Here is a 21,948-nt window from a genome sequence, read left to right on the forward strand (position 1 = left end):
CCTTGAAGGATACCACTACCAGAATATTGCCAATGATGGTGACCAGTGATAGCGTGCCTGTCAGCATAACAATAAGAACAACCTGCCACACAGTGTGGCCCCCCAAGGGATTTTGATCTGTTCTGTTCCCATTTTGGGATTCTGGGGTGAAGTTAAAAAGTTTGCTGGTGGATGAGGAATTATAAAAATCCAAACAGGGTGCTCCTCCTGTTGCTCCTTGGTGGAGAGCATTGGACTGTGAGTAGTCTCCGGTCACTGGAGGTGAAGTGCTGGCAATCAGGAAGCCAGAGTTTGTGCTGTTGGAGCTCATTGTTATGTCCTGGCATATTCTGAAAAGAGAAAGACATAAACGTGAGATATATAGGAAGATATTGAGAATATTAGGGAGGAGGAAATTGGCACAAAAAGAAAGAGGACAAAGGACAGAGTGATAGAGAGAATGAAAGGAATAAGGGACACATGAGTAGTCATTCCTATTTATATCCAGTAGGTGAGGCTAGAAACCTATTCAACCAAGCCGGGTGTCTGATAGAGCAAAGATGATTTGGGCTGTCTTTCCTGTTAAACAATAACTCAAAACATCATTGGCAGGCAATCTGTATGCACACTGGGAACGATTTTCAAGATACTGTATATATATATCACAAATTGGCATTTGAATCAACATAACTAGATACCAAATGCTTTCAGTGAGAGAGAATGATTACAATCAACACATTTCTTATGATACCCAGTAAATTGCAAAGACATTTCACTTACACACAGGTAATGTATCTTCCCACATGATTGCCTAGTCTGTAAAGATAACTGTGTTGGGATGGTGCATTGCATATCATATGAAGTGTGGAGCTAGCAGGCTGGTGATCTTTATTCAAAATTTAGCTCCAGTGTCTGATGTCACCTCTGGCGTTTGTTTGCAAGTCAACCACACATTCCTAGTGATATACTTTGTAGTCAATAATGGTGCTCAAACTCTGTTGATAGTTTCTTTATAAAATATGACACTAGGTCAAAAACAGCATGCTACTGCCAAGGCTACAAAATTATGTAGACATCACATGCAAAACTAAAAAAAGATGCATTTACTTGAAGAAGCACTCTTAAACTATGGGATGTATTCTGGCATTTGTTCGTGTCTGAATATGGTTGTTTTTTATTATGCACTTCACAGTTGGAACGAGCTGCAATGCACTTTGCAGTTAGAAACACTCATACAAACTGCTGTGTACACTATTTACACAAATATCCTGATAAATGCATGTGCTGATAAAGACATGTAGGCACCACCATAGCTTTCTCATACGGAATAAAACCACAATCGTGCACACAATTTCATCCTGCAGTGAAAGATATTTGAGGCTGAGTTCTGCACCTGTGCCTTGACATCGTCTCAGACCTCCCACAGAGGTGTTAAAAAATCCCAGTAGCCAACAGTGACTCATGGCCGTTTGTGACACTGAGCGTGCACTGCTACTACTATCATCAGGAGGCGCTCTGCTATCCCCACTGCAAATACAGTATGTATCACTACATCTGTGCACACACATGGACAATATGCTCTGACATTTCACACCTATACTGTTTATGTTATGAGCATGCACGTATATTATACATGAATCATACGTATATACAATATCTGCACAGAAAACCTACAGTACAGCATTAGACTTAGAACTGTATCAAACTACAGTGTAGATGGATGAAAAATTCAATTATTCCAAACTGAGCATGAAACAACAACACCTGTGAGAACAAATGTAAAAAAGTGACAGACAGTAAACGTAAAAGCCTGTTAAGAAAACAAAGTCAACTCTTAACTTTTCACAAAGCTACAGTGCATGTAAGATGGAAATGTGTTACTAATGAGTGTTAAACATCTTTTAATTGGTTTACAAGGGCAAAATGTGTCTGTATGAAGATAAAGACGTAAACCATAGGGAGATCAGTCTTTAATCTTGCAGTAAACATAGAGGAAGAAAAAATGAAATTAGAAAAACAAATAATGAAGTTTAATAAAGAAAAATCAGACAAATAGAATCTGAAAAGAAAAGTGTCCTGAGTGGGGAATAGATTTTTAGGAGGCTTACAGAACAGTGGAGTGGAGTGGCTCCTGTGGGGAAAGACCGCATGTCAGACTCACTATACCTCCCTCTGTCTCTTTGAGAGTTACACAGTAACTCAGTATAGGCACTGGTGGGTCAGGATTTTTTCAAATGTAAGGTTTTACAGGATGCAACACACTGATATAAGAATGACAAGATAATTCACTTACACTGGAGAAAGTAATGCATATCTAGTTTTGTATGCAAAAAACCTGTTTATTCATGCCATATTTTCATGCAGAGCAAAAATATTTATACACGGACCATTTAAGCCTTGTTGTTGCAGCAGATTGCAATAGTTAATTGCCATAAATCTGCATCTGTAATCCCCTAGGAGGAAAAACTGACTGCACAGCAGAGCTAAAGAGGTTTCTGTATTGTTTATTTTTCCCTAGAATTGAACTGATCAAGCCTTTCAGATGAAAAATATATGCAGTAGATGACAAGATCCTTTTCCAAAATGGGTGGGCTCGTTAGACCTTTGACAACCAACTGCTATTACAGTAAAGCCATTAGGTCTATGTTAAGCCTTATATCTTAAGTCTGACTCCCAGGTACATAGGTGTGATAGTTTCAAGTGCATAGAGAGTGAGATCAATACTCGTTTACTGTGTTGCAACAAAATATGTTCCCCAACATTGCGAGGCATTTATCCTAGCAGGGTTGGACAGCACAATCCAAGTTGGGTCCAAGGATCCATCTAAATGATTGGGTGACTAATACACACTACAGCCATTTCAGGTTTCTATTTTCGGCAACTAATCTAGCAAAGCAGTGATACGAGCAGATGATGTCCAGCAAACATGAGTCATGTTGACAAGTACTTTTTGGTAAAGGTTAAAGCTGCTATAATACACTGGTCTCTTCAACAACACACCTTCAGTTACAGCGATGCTGTCCAAAAAAACCTTTATTTTTAGCACTATCTACATAGGTACACACTCAGCAAGGATTAATAAAATGTCCGTACTACAATAAAGTAAAAAAAAAAAACAACTTGCTTTTATTAATGCTGCCTTGACCGAAATTTTAGCATTGTCTCTCCAATTGCTCATGTAAGCACCTTCTGTTATGTCTAACAGAATGAAGCCATGTGCAGAGAGACATCTGGAGGCAGACAAGGGTTTTGGGGAGTTTACAATAATAAGGCATTATTGTAAAAACAACTCAGGCATAAGCAGCTTAAACATAAAAAGTTTACTGTCAAACAAGGCAGAACTACACTAGTCTCAACCAAAAACTCAAAACAAAAAAATACTCTGGCTCTGCAGAAATTTGGAGAGCGAGACAGGAGACTGGACTGACAAAACTGAAGTGGTCAGGCATTAGCTATTCCTGGAGAGAAACTACAGACTGAATGCATACATACAGTATTTGGCCAACCTAGCAGATGCAAGCAATGACTTTGTGATTACCATCAATGGCTGGGCAGTGCTGGATCGTCATACACTATGTAGACTGATGCCTTGTGGCAACACCATAGAGAATGTGAAGGTACGTCATGCCGTGTTGAATGTTGGGACAGGGGTGCCACTTTGGGAGATATGTGTGTTTACCTGCATACATTTGTTTTGTTTGGCTAAAAAGCTGCTTAAATCTTTTAGATTTCACTTTGTTGACTGTAGTAATTTGGAATGGATAACTTTAACTGACTGTAGCTAACTCGTAGCGGACCTAGGTCCTGTCTTCGTCAGTGATATGTGTGTTTACCTGCATACATTTGTTTTGTTTGGCTAAAAAGCTGCTTAAATCTTTTAGATTTCACTTTGTTGACTGTAGTAATTTGGAATGGATAACTTTAACTGACTGTAGCTAACTCGTAGCGGACCTAGGTCCTGTCTTCGTCAGTGACAGACTGAAAAAGGAATCCTCTCACCTATTTATTTGGAAGCATTAATCCATTTCCATCCTGCTTGTACTCTAAACTAAAGTGGATGTTTGGACGTAGATGAAGCATCCACTACTGTATATAGCTGTATGGGATAGCATTTAGCTTTATTAATTAACTTATAGGTGTTTGTAATGTATATCTCTATAATGGATATTGAGTGTGATCTCCCAAAATGGCACATTTACCCAAAATTCAACATAAGGCAAATGCAGGAGTGACTCAGGACTTGAAACAGTGATACAGTGAGTGTGTATTAAGACCAATAATGCTTTCTGTTAAACCTCATAAAGATATGTTACTTTAAAAACAGCCCTTTCCATTGTGTCAGTAAAGCCTCTACTATTCCCCAGAGTTAGATGATGTGGTGTTGAACGGTAAGGGATAACATTCAGAGATACTGTATACCATGCCTATTTCAGTCACCCAACTGAGTGATAAAAGATGAAGAGGGTGTTTGTATCAGGGTGAAATATGATGGGGCAAACAGTACCGCAACTCTGACTGCTGCAGGAGTTATTGATTTCTATCTATTGAGCGATGTAACCTCACCGGTAAGCGAAACCTGGAGCAGACCAACTCTGACCCAGAAGTTTTATCTTACATTTGCAAATACTATGCCAACAGGTGACATAAGCATTAGTGCATTGGCTTAAAGGAAGGTTCAGTCATGTCTGGAATAATACAAATGCTGTATGGTCTGCCCTCTGCATTAAAGTGTCCATATATGCAGTAGTCTATGATATGTTTGATATTGATCATGCTTAAAATGACTAAACAGGTGATGCCTAACAGCTACTAACTTGGGAGACATAAAACGAGTATCTTTAAACACTCTGACCTACAGTAAGACCAAATCTCCCTTAATCATACAGACTTAGAGTACACATGGCATGCACATGGATATATAGAAGAAAATATGGGTAACACTATGACTGTATGTAAACATTTGAACCAATTATAATGGTATAAGCATGTGATGTGTATTATCTTTACTTAGAGAGTAGCACATATGTACAATACAGCATGTCGTATAAATGACAAAAAGCTTTAACTAGCTCAGATAGCAACCACTTAACGTTCAGCACAGTTATGAATGAGCACTTCAAGAAGATAATTAAAGTTCGTAACCCTTGTGCAATCTCCCAGTTTTATATATCCTCCAGAATTTTAATGTTGCCCTGTTGCTCCTTCCCCACCACTTTCACTACTGACGATGCATTCTGTGGAATCATAAATGTCTCTAACCAACTATTTTCCCCCAGTGCCCTACAGGGGCCCTGGCTCCGAACCGGTAATATATATTAAAATAACTGTGTAATTCTACATTATTCTAACCTAAGACAAAGCTTTATACCACACCTCTAATTGTAGAAATATGTTTGTGAGAGATGGCTCTTATAGATACATAAAATGTACAGTACATATAATATAAAACTATAGTGTTATAGTTGTTATAGTTACTGGTTTCATAATTTTTCCTAACAAGTACATCAGAGAGAGGGTGTAAAGAGGTACACTATAGTATGTATTGCTTTAAGTACTGCCTGTCCCTGTCCTTCATAAAAGAAAGGGAAGGATGAGCTAAATCTATCACAAGCTGGTGATGATGACGCTCCTGCCAGAAGATGGTGGCAAGGGTTGTGAGACAGCACAAGGCCATCTGTCAGGTACTCAGTGCTGATAAGAACAAACATCTACTGCCTACTTGGCAGAAGGTGGATTCTCTACAGTACAGTAAGTTGTTTCCTAAAGTTCACAGAATTTAAGCCATGTAAATCTTGAGAGTGTTTTATAATGTGAAGCATTTACAGCCCCTCCTCCTCCCAAAGGTTATGAAACCTGCAGATGACAGATCACAAAGGACATAGTCTTATCATAGTCTGTCTCAGTACATGACTAATAGGCAACAAATGAAAGGAAAAACCAGCATAAAGTGTCTCATTATGGTGTTGGGCCACCACGCACCTTGGTATTGGTTCTTCAAATCTCTGGAGTCTACTGAACACCATTCTTCCAAAAGATATTCCCTCATTTGGTGTTTGGATGATGGTGGTGGAGATTTTTTTGGAGAGTGCTATGTTCAGTTGGGTTAAGATCTGATAACTGCAAGGTCTTTAGCATATGATTCATATCATTTTCATCAAACCATTCAGTGACCCCTTGTACCCTATGGATGAGGGCATTGGCATGCTGGAAAACCCAACTCATTTATTCAGGTTTTTCCTTTAATTTGCCACCCGACTGAGTGACAAAGCAAGTGGTGAGTGGCTGGACACATAACCACTGCTGTGTCCACAATTAAGGCACAATGGCAAAATGAGGGCATGCCTGATAGTGCAGGCCAACCACAAGCCATAAACTTCAAAAGCATCAAGAGGAAAAGCCATAGAAGATGGGGGTAGAGCCAGCTGCTCCGGTTCTACCTGCCAGGATGTGTACATAGTTATAGAAGTCATTCAAGTGCTTTCAATCTGTGCATCTCTGCCGCCAGTCGACCTCTGATAGGAATTCAGCGAAGAAAAGTCAGGGTAGAAAAGAGGGTAATTAAGGAGATTCTATTACAAAAAGCAATGGCATAAAGAAAAATGATTCAGTTATTCTCTTTCATTGTCCACATTTAAGGATGGCCTGTTCAAAACCAACTATATAATTCTATAAGATAAAAGATAGGTTTGATGCTTATACATAACCCACCCTTGCTTGTATTCTACAATGGGAACATAAAAAGCAGAAAAGAAACTCATCTTTAACTTCAGATGCATAACACCTAAATTAATGAATCCACATTGAAAGTAAGTGTGTTTTCAAATAACTACTGAATATCACACCACCCCAGCAATGAATGGGCTATTTTAATAATAATGTGTCATGATTAGATTAATCATAATCTTCCAGAGGGAAAAGAAAAGCATGAATGAAACTCTGAATTTCCTTTTTTTGTGGTGTGTGACATGTTATCTAAGTAACAAAAAAAAAAAAAAACTTCTTCAGAGTTAAATGACAAAAACCCACATGGCATCACCCTGTCTCCTAGATTGCCTATGGCCAATTAAACTAGAAAAAGTACGGAGCAAAAATATTTGTTTCGACATAATTGCTTTGTTCCCAAAATTAACATGCCATTTAGACTGGGGAACATCTCCATCTGCTAGGATCGCGCTTGTATTTCAGACATGTTGATCCCTACAGCTGTCTCTAAAGCATAGCATTTCAAATTTGGGTATAAATACAGTCCATGCTGTATTAACATTCAGTATTTGCTTTACTCAGCCAGGAAGTGTCAGACACTTTGCAGTTTGTGTGTGTCTTTGCCCAGGAGCCAAGAATCAGATTGGGACATGTTCAACTTCTTATACATATATCTCTGTAATTTATGAGAAGCATCTGAAAGGCTCCATCTTTTACACTGAAAACCCAACTGACAAGAAATATCCCTCTCAGAAGCAGCCAACCATTCATCCCTTATCACAAACAGTCTGTCAAGTAGCAAACATTAGAGGATGCTCTGAGGAGATAAGGTAAATTAAAAAAGCCAGAAAAGTAATGGTGAGTTTATTGCACTGAATGGCCAGACCCTCTTTATGGTGGAAAAGGTTTAGGGTGAATGTGCAATATTTGTTTGGGAGACAAATCAGAACATCCTTGTGTGAAACAAAGAAATAGACCAGCGTGTATAAAGCACAGTTTTTCAGCTAACGTGAGTCACTGAACAGCTCTCTGTTCTGGCCAGTGTGCCCAGTGGTACATGCAAGTGTTGTTTTATATTGTGTGGATTTTGTGAGGATATATGTGTTAGTATATAACAGCAATAACTGAAACTAAGAATTTATTAAACATATAATAATTGCTATGATTTTGCTAATATGTGGTGTGAAGGCCTCAGCCCTGGCCTTCACCATGTGAGGGCCTAAGCTGCCACCAGTAGTCAAATTGGTGGGTAGAGCAGTCGTCTCCCAACCGGAAGGTTGAAGTTTTGAATCTCTGTGCCTGCAGTCCACATTTCCTGGTCCATGGATGGGAGTGGTCCTGACAAAAGGATTGGACTGAGGCAGCAGCAGGTTTAAATACCTCCCACTAGGCCTAGACTGCACCGAGTGCCCAATACAGGAGAGGGGGGCGTTTGGGAGAAATATATAGTTTGTTTGTAGTTTATGTTAAAACTTTGTCATTTTTTTTGTTTTTTTTTTGTTTTTTACCTCTAAAGAAACATATTTAGTTGTCAGTGGACTGTCTGTTCTGTGTTTATTGGTAGATTATTTAGTTAGTGTCTTTGTCCACTCCCTGTGTGTGTCACTGGTTTGGCCAGCCAGTATTTATGTTCCCCATTTGTTAGGTCAGCTGGTTTTTTGTTTGAGGTACTGTGCAGTTTAGTTTGCTGTATTTTGAGTTGCTGTATCTACAGCGGAACCTTGGATTGAGAGTATAATTCGTTCTGGTAACATGCTCGTATAATGGAAAATAATGGAAACTCAGATGGTTTGTTCCACACCCACTTGTCCTTATAAACATGATTACAGTAATACAACATACGGTATAAAGTAAAAATAAAACAAATTAGCCGGCGCTTTACCTTTGAAAAGAATCGTGGCTGGTGTGAGGGGCCATTGTTGCAGTACAGATATTGACTATACGAGTGAAGCGCGAGAACCATCGGTTCAGTTATGACATACGTCACATGACGCTCAGCAGACAAAGCGTACGTACTACTCGTATTGCGAGACCTTGCTCGTATATCGAATCAAAGTTTTTTGCTTGTCTTGCAAAACACTCGCAAACGGTATATATAGAAAATAAAAAGGGTCCAGTTTGTTTGATATTGATTCTGTTTGTATTTTTTTGTTCTTATTTTTGGGTAAATAAAAAGCCCATCTTTTTTTTTATTTAGATGCTGTAATCTCTGCATTACTGTTCCGTTCCTGACGTGTTGATATGACAGGAATGTTAGAATTTGAGTTACAACCTCACATATGTCTCCAACATTCCTCCTTTTTTATTTGTTCTCTGTTGTCCCATAAACAGACAGTCATGCTGTAAATTGCAATGACTGACTGCTCAAAGTCTATTGTTTGTTACATTGTGCAGTTCTGAATTTACATAAAACACAACACAAATTCCTCTTTGTTTGTGCAACGTTAGAAATGTAAATTTCTTTCCACTATATCACCTGAAACAAAGTGACCTTTTATTTACAGTAAAAATTATAATCTCTTGAAAGCAATTTATTATAAATTCTCTCTTTTATTCTTAGCAAAAAGATTTTATACCAAACAGCGGGGGTATAAAGAAAAATGATTCAGTTATTATTTTGCACCATGGCTCTACTCTCTGTCACTTCTCATCTCCCAGCGCTTATATAAAGTGAAATTAATGACAGCTAATCCCCTGGCTTGTTTCTGTAGCTGACATGAGGACATGCTTAGACTAATTCCACAATCCATTTTGTAATGCTAGTTGGTCTGAAATGAACTGAAGGTTGATGAGGTCAAAGCAGGTTCTAGAGTTGGATTCAAATGAGCAACAATAAAATGTGAGCGTGAATACCTGCTTTGGAGTAATTAACAAGCCAAATTAAAATGCTGACAAGATGATGGCACCTAATGAGATGCAACATAAGTATATATATATAATTCATCCTGGGGAAAACATAAATATCCATCCCAAATTTCATGGCAAACCATTTAATAATTGTTGAGATATTACATGAAACAGACAAAAATGCCAGCCCTAGAACTATGATGCTAATGTAGCTTTAAAAAATTAACAAAAAAGCACATCTGAGCTGATCAAATTCTAGTTGAACAAAGCACAATTGAGCCTAGTTATTTATTTGTTATATACAGTATGTTCACACTTTAGTTTCAAAGCCAGCCCAGAGAATTGATTACATAAATGTTGTGTAAGACAATACATTTTCACACTTTCACACTGTAGTAAAAATAGATGTGTTCACATTTATCTACTGTAAAGAAGACAATTAATCTTAGAGGAAAAAGCCATACATGTTGTAATTCACTAACACTTCCAGGCATGTATGGACCTTGGCAGAAATACTTTAGTCATCAATGTAAATCTTGCTCTTAAAGTGGAAGGTGAGCAAATGTGGCCAGTGTAAACTCTTCTGCTCAGACAGCTAGAGGAAGAGGACTTGTGTTTATACAATAGATGAAGCCCTGTCAGTCCCTTAATACCAGGAAGTAGTTCAGTATAATTATTCTGATCTAACCTTGTTTATTCTCCTTTATGACTATAGACAGCCAGGAGATCTGCCTTTATTGAAGTGGTTTTTTTTTTACTGCAATCCAGATTACCATAGCAGAGTGTCTGAGTCCTGATTACACTGGCACCACGAGCCAGAAACAGATGGCAGTTTGACGGGCACTTAGTCTGATAAAACTGCAATGCAAGAAAGTGAAATAATAGCCAGAGAGGTTATGCTTGTGCCAAGGATGGCTGTGAACAGGATCTAGTCAAAAGCTGATACTAGCCAAATAATCTCTGTTATACTGGGAGCAGGTAAAGGGACAGGACAACTTTTTGCAGTGTGCAAAATCTAAACTACTCTATGTATGTATGCCTCTCTTTAAAAGAGAGCCTCTTTTATTTTTACTTGTGTAATTTTGTTTTGTTCCTCTAAATCTAAGCTTGCTGCAGTATATTTTCCAACACTGTGTGCACTGTTCATATGCAAGTTTTTGCTATTTTAATTTACATTCATTAGAGCATTTAGTTCTATTACAGGACGTACAGTAGTTTAACGTTCTTACAGTGCAACAGAGGCACAGAGAGGAGGCTGATGGCTGCACACGGGAAACCGGGGTTCAGTTTTCATTATTTAACCATCATCTCTCCCAAATCTCAACCATGTGTGTTTTAGTTTGCCAAAAAAATAACCATAAATACCCGAAACATGTTTTAGCTAACCAGAGGCACTACCAAGCTGAATGGGAAAACTAATTAAAATATAAAAGGTGAACATTTTCCTGATATATTCAGTATAAATGTATTGGGAAAACGGACTGTCATGCAAAGAAAATGTCAGCATGACGTTTCAGCAGTAGCCCACCATAAGCAGAGGGATGAGGCTGATGTGGTTGGGCAAGTTAACAAAGCATACAGTAAGAGTTAGATATTATTTTAAACATTTTCTTTAACCACAGTCATTCCTTAACCCAACTGCCTCACATCAGCAAAAGCATTAATTCTTCCACCAGTGATTTGAATCAGCACTAATCAGGACTGAATCAGGCTTAAAGTGTAAATGTTGTGCTGGGGGCAAAAACATACAGCATACTGTGTCAGTCAAACTGGAGAACATGTTTGTATGACAGCAGATTATTTGTTTAATGTTTTGTGATGTGTTGATTTCTAAAAATAAAATAAAATCTAGGCAGTTGTAAGATTTTTCTAAAATGTATTAAACTGTTATTGTATATCATAAATGAAATTCTTCTTGTCATAGGTTTTAGCTGTTGTATTGGAGTAGCTGGATCTGAGGAGACAAGAGTGAGAAGCAGGATGTTGACCAGTGCTAGTGACTTTTGACCAGTGCTAGAGGCTCATCGGATTTCACACACATCTTCACCTCTGCGGTGGGTCTCCGTCCTTTTTGACAGTCTCAGTAACAAGATGCTGGAACTCTTTAGACATGCCACTCCTTAGATGCTTATACATGCCTGCATAGTGCTGTATGTGTGTATGTGAAAGTAAGAGACAGGAAGGAAAAGAAGCAAAATAGAGACAGTGGAAGACTGGCTCAGGAATATGTCAAACCAGAAGGCTGTGTCCACTGGAGGATGACAGCACAGAGAACACTGAAAGTTGACCTTTGTTTCATTCTCACAGAAAATCTGGATGTAGCCCAATACATACCTTGCGTGTGCTTTATGTGAGGCAAATTCCAGGCCTAACCCTTTCTCGCTCCACATGCCTGAACTTCAGCGCGACTCTACACAGATGCTATACACATGTAAGTGATAGGCTATTGCGATCAATCCTTAAAAGGAAGTGCAACCATCTGCCTATTGAACAGACACTTGAATGAGACAGAGAGGGAGAAAAAGCACACACTCACTCCTATGTAAACATGCTTAAGCGGGAGGAGACGGGTCTTTAAATGCTGGAGGCAGAGGTTCAGGGTTGTGCAGGGGGTACAGAGGAGAGAGAGAGAGGGAGAGAGATGAAAGGATATGGGGGGATTGGAGTGTGTGAGGAGACATACTGTAAGTTGTCACAGCTCCTACATGGAGACTGTAAGGGATCCAGCAATGGAATATTATGTGTTTATGCGTGAGAGGACGAACACAACAGACTTAGTATCTCAGGGGGTTGTCAGATGACGGAGACCATGTCTGTGTGCCTCTATATCACACAATATACCTACATTGTATAACACTGATATACAGATGATGACAACTTAAAGAAAAATACTGAATACATGAGTAAAAAAAAAGAAATGCAGGGGTAACTGATTAATTTGCTGATTACTTTCTTAACCTATTGATTTATCTTTTTATTCACAGAAAGCCAAAAAATTAGGAAAAATGCCAAATTTGACTTTCAAAGGTGGTTTCATCAAATGTCGTGTACAGCCAAAGATGTTCAGTTTATTATCACGTATGGCAAAAAAACATTTCCTCACATTAATGAAGGTGTTACCAAAAATGCTGGCAATTTTGCTTCAAAATAGTAATTTTCTACCGATGAACTGATTAATGGTTTTAGCTGAAGGTTAGTGAATAGCTTAATGAGTATGAAAAACTGTGAGGGAATATGTTGTGTGAGAATGATGTTTCCTCCCTCCAAATGAAACTGTTAATGAGACGATTTACTAAAAAGTCTGTCTTGGTAACTTAATTTTTTCCTTTAATTTGTCTGTATCTCTAGATGGATTATAGCACACCCATACAAATGTTGACTCTGTCACATCCTCTGTCTTCCTTTCACTAACACACTTACAGGCATGCAAACACACACATCATCAGTTTCCAAAGCTCAAATACTTGAAGGGCGAGTGAGTCAACAAGGTGATTACAAGGAAGCCTTGAAAACAATCCAAGTACTATATTGCCACAAAGAGAGGCAGTGCTGACACGGCAGATTATGACATAGTCCAAATTCTTTTTCTGGTGGATGTAGACAGGCTTACATAGACAGTTAACAGAGCGCTAACCGTATTACAAACATGAACACTTACAGGGACGCGGAAACACACACACACACACACAATCTCAAGTCTCTGGCTATGCCTCTGTCTCATTCACTCAAATATTGCTGCTCTGAGCTGTCCCATCCCCTCCAACTTGGCAGAAGGTGTATCCTATTTCATTCAATAAAACCAACCCAGGTGACATGACTATACCTGGCACTGGAGCCTAAAATAGCTTTTAAATTTGATTCCTTAAATTCTCTGGGGAAGTCACAGTGGTCTCATCTGTCTTTCTCACTATTGAAAGCTCATTATCGGTTAACCAGCTGCAAATGAACCCAGCCCTCATGGGTAGATATGGAAGGACAGTTCTGATAGATTAAAAAAAGTTTGAACACAAAGACACACAAGTGCATGGCTGGATTTGAATATATGGTTGGAGATTTCATTGAAGAAAGTTGGGGGGGCGTCTACCAACTGGAAGGTTGAAGGTGCCTGCTGATCAAAGTGTCCTTGGGCAAGACACCTAACCCCCAAGCTGCCCATGATGGCAGTGAGTATGCACACAGTGGCCCGGGGCCCTCGGCTCCAAACAAAATTTCATTGTACGTGTCACAATGTTACAATGACAACAAAATAAAGCTTCTTGTTGTATACTTGCTGAACTGGACTCCAACTACCTGAATAGACTGTACATATTTCACTTTATTTATTAATAATTAATGGCCTTGCCAACACAGCATCTTATGTGATGTGTCACTGCCCCTCTGACCTTTGAGCTGTGAGACACTAACAGAAGAAAATTCACTCTTGGTGGCCTGGACTGACTTATGGACATGAGATGAAAACATTCGAAATCTAATAAAAAATTGCAGATATCCTGAGGCTTTAAGAGACCGATTAATAAACATACAGAAAAAAGAAAAAGTCTAGAGGACAATAACAGAAAGAACTAGTAAGACTCCAGTAAGCTGGAGTCTGAGCAGTGAAACAAGTTCACACACAGGCACAGTAGATACACTGGCTGTTTGAGCAGGACAAACACAGATTGCAGAAACAGTCCCTGAGCACAAAATCCACTTTAGATTCAATGCACAACCAGTCCACCAGGGCAAAAAAAAAATCATTTCACAGTCAATATGAACACAACTTAAAGATTTAACACAAATTCAGATACGTAAAGTAAAAAATGATCAAGAACTGTTGTCTCCTCGCTGTACCAACCCCCCACCCCACTCTGCAGACAGGTCCTGGATTTATTTCCACCCCTCTCTGGACAGCGTCAGTAAAATCCGCACCGCACTTCTCCCATGACCCTGTTGATCCGAGGTAATAAGAAGTGTTTTTCAAACTAGTATGACTCATCTCAAAGATGGCCAGTGAAAGCTCCCTGTGCAGGTACAACCCAGGATGGGAGCGGACCTGTTGGATCTAAGAGGCCACAGAAAGATTTCTGTAGCACGGAAAGATTGCGACAAAGAATGAGGAAAAACCAGGGTTAACAATGGTTTGGCATGTCAGAGATGGAGACCACTAAAAGCATCCAAAGGACTAAAATTTGATACAGATTTGAATTTCTAGTAAGAAAAAGCTGGCTAATGTGTATATGTCAGCATTATTAACAAGGTAACGTTAGCCTTTCAATTTTGTACCTTTGTACTGAATTATTCTGGAAGTAATTTGGAATCATTCTAACTAACTACAGCATTAGTGTTTTGTTGTCCAATTGGCGGAAACTATTACATTTTCCTCAAATAGCAAATGAAATTTTGCAAATTTTTGCTTGGTTTTGGTCCAGTTTATGTCTGCAGTTTAACACTGCAGTCCATGTAGCATTTTAGTGAGACGTTGTTAAAATTTACACCATCAACACAACTAGAAAATTGGGGAGTTTGTTCAACTATCAAAGCATGACATAGAATTTCTCTTATTTACAAGTATTTAACATTGAACGTGACGTGATAGTGGCCAGAACATTAGTGTATCAATATAACTGGGAAAAACATTCCTCTGTATAATTTGCTTGTGTTACTGCAGATACATCCCCTGCAAACAATGTTAGGCAGATCGCTAAAGTATAAACCTCTTTATTTGACATTGTGTCGCTGCAATGCCACCAAAAACCACAGGCTCTATGGGCTCTATATTCTGTATACATCAGTTCTGGAGTCAACTGACTCTGGCTGTGACGAGCACATATGACCTAGTTTTAGAAACAGGGCAGGAGGGGCAAAGAGGAGTGGTGGGAGTACAGGAGGGGATACTGCTTGTGTTTGTTTTGACTCACTTCACTTTGAATGGTCGAAAACTAGAGAAAGAAGTTAGTTAATGCAGCTTTAAGACAGCAAAAGTGGGTATTATGTGAATGTTGGGAAGCTATGTTATTCATCTATCAAGGACAGTACACATTAAGTAACATCAATGTGATGAAAATGTGCCAGATTCAGCCAAGAGGCTTAATTTCATTTGCAGTCCCTGTGTGAGTCTGATGTTACACACAAGAAGGAACAAAGCAAGACAACACAGTATGAAAAAGGTTTAGGGAGGTCTTGGTCAAATATAACAAAACAGCTATCTGGGTGTTGAGAGAAGAATCACACCAAGACCCCTGATTTTGAAATATGTTAAAGGAATGCCAGTGGTTGAGTGACACAACAAAGTTTATAGCTACAATTATATTTTATATCGGGTGCTTAGTGGCTAATGAGCCTTGAATGCCAAAAGCAACAGACGAGTGATCGATAGGCCGCACTGACAATTGGCTTTTGCAACCAAGGCCTGTTGTTATTGGTCTGTCAAAAAACATCCAACACAGGAGGGAGACATGAAAAAGGGTCTGCTCATAGGCAAGGAGTTTACATGGCTGGGATTACAATGGAGCTGATGTGAGAAGAAGCCAAATACCAAAAACTGACACATTGTACAGTAAAATAAATCTGAATAGTGTAGAAATGTAATCGCTTTGACAAGAGCTCCTCATCTTCTGCTATCATCAGAACTAACTACAAAGCACAAGACATTTTCTGAAATTAGTGTGAAGAGGCAACCCACTGAGCTAATACACAAATGGACTAATATCTTGCATAAAAAAACTGCCTGCATTTACAGGGGCCCCTGCATCTAATGAATGATGATCTGTGGCATATAATAGTTCTCATCCGGCACAGTGACAAGAGTATTATGAGGATGGAGAGTGATGAGATCCTCATATGCCTGTGCTACTATTACTGTGTTACCAAGCTGAAGAGAAAAAGACTCTATGACTCCTACTGCACTTACGACACAGCTAATATGAGTGGGTGTACTCGCCACAAGAGACAACACAGACCAGAACAGACTCCCAGAATTTTATGTGGGTGGTTCAGCCATAAAATCATTCTGAGGCTATAAAGGAATCATACAACCAGATAACATTTTGTCTGTAATGATTATGAATATTCACCTGCTGTTGATATTCTTCTTGAGGTCTCAGTTTAAGCATTAGTATTGTTTCAAAACCTTGTCTTTTTAGGGATTAGAGAACATGCCACTTACACTATAAAGGGTAACAGCATGTAATAAGATAAATTAGTCTTATGTCTCTCAGTAATCCCTTGCTGTTTGACAAAAATTAGCCACAATGTGAGAACTTTCATTTATCATAATCACATTACACCTGCAGTGCTGTGCAGCTCCAAACGCTTTGTGTCTGAGTGCTTGCTGTGTGTTTATTGATACTTCACTGCTGGACTTTCATCACAGTGCTAAAATCAGCAACACATCAGTAACTGTGTTGATCTTCTGCAGAAAGCAGCACAGAGTGGTGAAGGTTTTAAATTTCCATTAAATTAGTCTATTATGCCTGTTCAAGCTGCTGCCAGAAAATAATGATATATAACTTGCCTACTGTGTCAACAAGAATGACATTTTCTGGGTTTTCTGCGTTGAACTACCTCTCACTTAATCAACTGAACCATTATTTTCACCATATAAGCTGTGTGTTTCCCTTCTCACATGTCAGCAGCAAATGTGGAGGCTTTGTGGCCCTTAAACTTGTTTAAACAGCGATGAGAGTGAGTACATTACTCAGTGCTAAGGTTAGCCGATGAGGAAAAGCACAATACACCCTCAGGTGTCTCAATCATTCCCGAGGACTATGATCCAGAGGTTGCAGCAATGTTGCAGCCCTAAAACTTTAATACACATTATAATCGCAGAGAAGCCCTACATTAATACAGCTCTTCTCTTTATCTTAGTCCCTGTGCAGAATTTCTTCCTATAGCTTTATCTCCTGCATTTCACTGGATTCAAAATTGTTTCGAGGGAGAGAAATAGACAGAACATAGAGAAAAGCAGTTAGACATGAGAAAGCAGAAGAAAGATACAGGAAGAAGGAAAATCCCTCAGTGGCTTGAATTTGACTGATATTATTCCATTATCTCTTCCCATGTTTCCCCCGGGTGCCAGACTACTATGTGGGAACATCACTGTAGCACCTACTTTATTCTGCTCTCTGAGTCTCTCCAACATTTATATCCTATGAGCATCTTTGAATGAAGTAAATGGTGACCATCTACTGTCTGATGATCCTTCCTGCAATTTAACATTAACATTAAAATCGAAAAGAAAGGGCCCAACTGTGATGGGAAAGGGTGTTCTTATTGGAAAACGCAGGCCATTAAGCTCTGTAAATATTTAAAAAAAACTCCTACGTTTAGGATCCACTGGATGACGCACGAAAAACAAAAATCAAAAGGTCAAACTCCAGTCTGATTTTTTTTTTATTATTTCTCAGAAAGTGATATCACTCACTTCTGTAATATTCAATTGATTTTTAGGTAAAATGTGTTTTGTATTACCTGTAAGACCTGAAAGATGTGAAGTGTGTGGATTAATGACAGAGGAGCTGACGGCTGATGATCAGCTGCCAGGTTCACATAACTCACACTGCATGTCCTGCCTGATCTAATGCACTGCTTCATTAACTCATTTCATCCATTTGTCCTCCTCCAAACCCCCAAAATGGCTTGAATCTTTGACATTACAACTCAAAGTCACATCACAAGTGCTGTACTCTCCTCAGCTGCAAACCCTCGTGCAAACAAAGCCCAAATAAGCCCAGATGTCTGATACTTTCATCTGTTTCACACAAAATTCTGTGGGAGGGGAAAGTGCCATCTTTGGATAATTGGTCATCCGGACAGAGTAGAAAAATGCAAATCAAGGGAGGGAAAAGTTTTTCAGAGGAAGATAAAATGCAATTCAAACTTTATAAGCTCCTGTAGAAACATAAAACTCGGTTTTCAAACAACTCAGTAAGCATTAGAATGTTTGACTCTGCAGTTAGGTGACTAAATTACTAGACATGAAGATCAATTAAGGGTTTGTTAGTAAAAAGAATACTCTTCATTGCTAAGTTTTCAGGGCACACAAAGCCTCTCAGCCAGGACAATTCAGGGTGATTCCACATCCGGGAACTGTCATATTAATGGATAAATGTACTGAGGGCAGCCTTCTCTGTAAACATGGCTTACCTCAGCAAAACAATACAATGAGTATGTTGTTTTCCCAATCACACTAAATTACTGTATTAAATAACTTCACATCTTCAATTTTCCTCTCCCGATCTGGAATAAAAGTAATTTACACCTTTCTTTCACCATGCTTGGATTACTGCAGCTCTCTGCTCTCCTGTCTGAGCTCTATCAGCCCCAGAGGCAGGGCTGCACACACTAGCACTAGCGTCGCTGAAACGGTTTTCCCTTAATTCCAGAGCTGATTTGAAGTCCTTACAGTTAGTTCTGTAAAACTCACTGAGACCGGGCCTCAAGTGAAAATTACTGATCTCATGACCTGCTGAAATGCTTGAGCAGCAAAATTTCTCTTTCACCGTCAGACCTCTTAGAGCCAGAAAAACGGAGGACCTAGGTTATCTGTTTTTAATGTCTTTTATAGAGTACATCTGTTTTCACATACAGCTGACATATCATTTATTCTGTGTTGCATTCCTTGCTTTTATCTCTGCTAACATCCTTAGAGAATCTTTTCTTTTTGCCAGCTAACAGACCCGAACAGAAACCTTGGTTTTATGTTGGCACAAAATGACAGTTCTCTTTAAAACATTACAGCTGTTTGGATGTTTTGGTAATATAGATTTATAGTTTGTTGGTATGACTTTCTATGTTTCTAGCATTACCAGAAAATGAAACCTAACATAGAGGCAAACAGATACATCAGCCAGATGGCCACGGCTGCTGTTATGTCTCAGATTCTGTGAAATAAACATTTTCCTGTCATGGTAGTGTTAAATTTAGAGCCTGTTAATGTACACTTAACAAAAGTAACATATTAGGCTCCCTATGACTGTCAGCACTGTGGGCATTTAATGAATACTTTTTAAGCGACGTTCCCTCTGGGGGTGGACAGAATGAGGGTATTTTAGAAATGTAGTTTACTTGTTGGTGCTGCTGACGCATTCAAATTAATGCCCTGTTTTAACACAATACAGTATTTACTGTATAGTTTCAAGACGTTTACAGACAGTAGCTGCTTGCTGAAACACCCAAACATATCATTATTCCATGTTAAAAGATAGTGCAGAACATTGGATATTTGCTCCTACCCAGATGAGGATATTGGCATAAATTGAAAAGGTTGAGTATTGCATTTTATTTACAGAGTGATAGCTCATCAGAGGATACAGCTGGAATTCATACAATAAAAACTCCATTCTGCCGCTTTGAAATGTGAAATGTATCTACTGTTTGTCTGACATTAAGGCAGTTGAGCAGGTTGTGTTGACTGTGTGGAATAAAGAGGGGAACAGTGACAGGTTGCCTCGGTGGACAACAAGAGAAACGTAGGCTGGTGTGAAATGACAATAACGCCGTTATTTACACTTCCTCACTTCTCTCTGTCTCTTTAAGATTCATTATTAGACTAAATACAAGTGCTTTGTTCTTTCTATTTGCCAGGAGTTTTGACATGTAACATCTTTAATATGTAATGATCATCACAACAGGCAATTTCTTTCTCCAAAAATGAACTGACCATACTCTTGGCAGAATGCAGGTGGTGTGAAACATGCTGACAACAAACCAACTAAGTGGCTGAGAAACAGCCACAGATGCTTTTCCTGACTGAATTCCTTGTTTTTCCATATGGTTTTAAGATAAAAGCTTAACAATGACTAGAGGCGGCCCTCAGTGAGGCGACCACTTACTACACATCAGAAACCCAGAGATAATTAACCACTTTGATAAACTGCCGGTGGTGTTTCTGTATTTCATTTGGAAGCTGCCACTATAGGCACACAGCCTCCACTGACACATTACTCACAGACTGTTACTGTTAACAAACTTTTAACTTTCTTTTTAATTTGCCCTTGAGTCTGTAAAAATACTGAGTGATAATTGCTTTTCATTTTGTCAACAGACTGTGTGAACTGTCACATCTATCTTCATATCATTTTAGATGAAACATTAATCAGCATATATGCAGTATTTATGACATATCAGTGGTTAAGTGGTGTGATTAAGTTAGAAAGTTAGGTTTAAATGTGATAAACTTTGAAGATCTGTTGATGCTATTGTGTCAGTTGTCATTACCACAACACTTTCCCCTCAGGCAAGCTTTTCATACTTAAACTTAAAGTCATCATATTCAATCTTTTAATACTCAGGGGTGCCACATTTATGCTACTGCTCTTCAGTTTACTGTATATATTTTTCTGTACTCACTCCAGTGTGAAGTGTGAGGACTTTAATGCAGTATTCAGACAGAATACATCTTAGCGTTTGCTTGGATTGTTTTCAGAATAATGTGAAATAATATATAAGAATCACTGATCCCCACAGGATGATGAGTCATCTATCAAACAGACATTACATTAGCCCTTGGGCAGCACACATTACAGCTAATGTGGAAGTTACCAGTGAAATATGAACACAGTCAGGAGGCGGATGGACCCCAGTAGTCTCATAGGATGTTATGTAATTAGAGGTCAACCAACACAACTACAGTACTGCTGCCTTTAGGTGGTCTCCAGCTATGTCAGCCATCCAAGCCTGCAGGCCTCACAGTCTTACTGGAGAGATAAAACCAGAGAAACTCACAAATGAAGTTGAATTTATCTTCTGTGTTTTGCACTTAAGGTGATGCCAGTTAACTTCACTTGAGATTAGCTGCTTATGTATGCACCAAAGATGGTTCTGTTTCCCTGCCAAATGAATTTGACGGGGTTGTTTTCATCTGGTGAGCTGTTTTCTTTCTGAGAGGGAGCAGATTATGAAAGATTTGCAAGCAAACTGATGTACTGAATATTCCTACTTCATGTTGTTCAACTGACTTGTGCAGATACTGTTTGCAGTTACATAAATCTAGAAATTACAGCACTAAATAAAAAGCCATTCTAAATTACACCTAAATTACTTAACACAAGATATTTCTGTTGCCTCATCACTTAACATCATCATCTTAAACAGAAGTAATTGCTCTAATGAACCCATTAATAATTAGCAAATATTGCTATGTAGCCATACTTGTCTCCAAATACTACACTGTTCTTATATTTATTGTATCTAAGCTCCCATTTCCTGCATTAGCTCAGCCAGTGAACACAACAAGGATATAGGTGAAGGGCTTGGTGCAGTGAGAGGGAGGGGTGGGAGGAGCGTACTGGCTTGCTTTCAAGTCTGATCCTATCATTAGCTTAATTTCCCAAACTGCAAATTGTAGCTTTAATGTCAACAAAATCAGTTTCCCCTCAATAGTTTGTGGGTTTAAGCACATTTTCCCAAATTTAAAATCTAAAACCTAAATCTGTTGCATCA

General features: G+C 38.8%; 1 protein-coding gene across 1 annotated transcript in view; it reads right to left on the reverse strand.

Annotated features, from left to right (window-relative positions):
• chrm3a (cholinergic receptor, muscarinic 3a) overlaps positions 1–21,948 on the reverse strand; it is a 77,264-nt gene that overhangs the window by 2,137 nt on the left and 53,179 nt on the right. Inside the window, 2 exon segments of the mRNA XM_020598272.1 lie at position 1; positions 4–329. The exon segment at position 1 is cut by the window's left edge and continues 2,137 nt beyond it. Coding sequence (XP_020453928.1) covers position 1; positions 4–329 — 327 coding nt within the window.

The sequence above is a fragment of the Monopterus albus genome, unplaced genomic scaffold (assembly GCF_001952655.1).
Source record: "Monopterus albus unplaced genomic scaffold, M_albus_1.0 scaffold3.1, whole genome shotgun sequence".
Classification (NCBI taxonomy): Eukaryota; Metazoa; Chordata; class Actinopteri; order Synbranchiformes; family Synbranchidae; genus Monopterus; species Monopterus albus.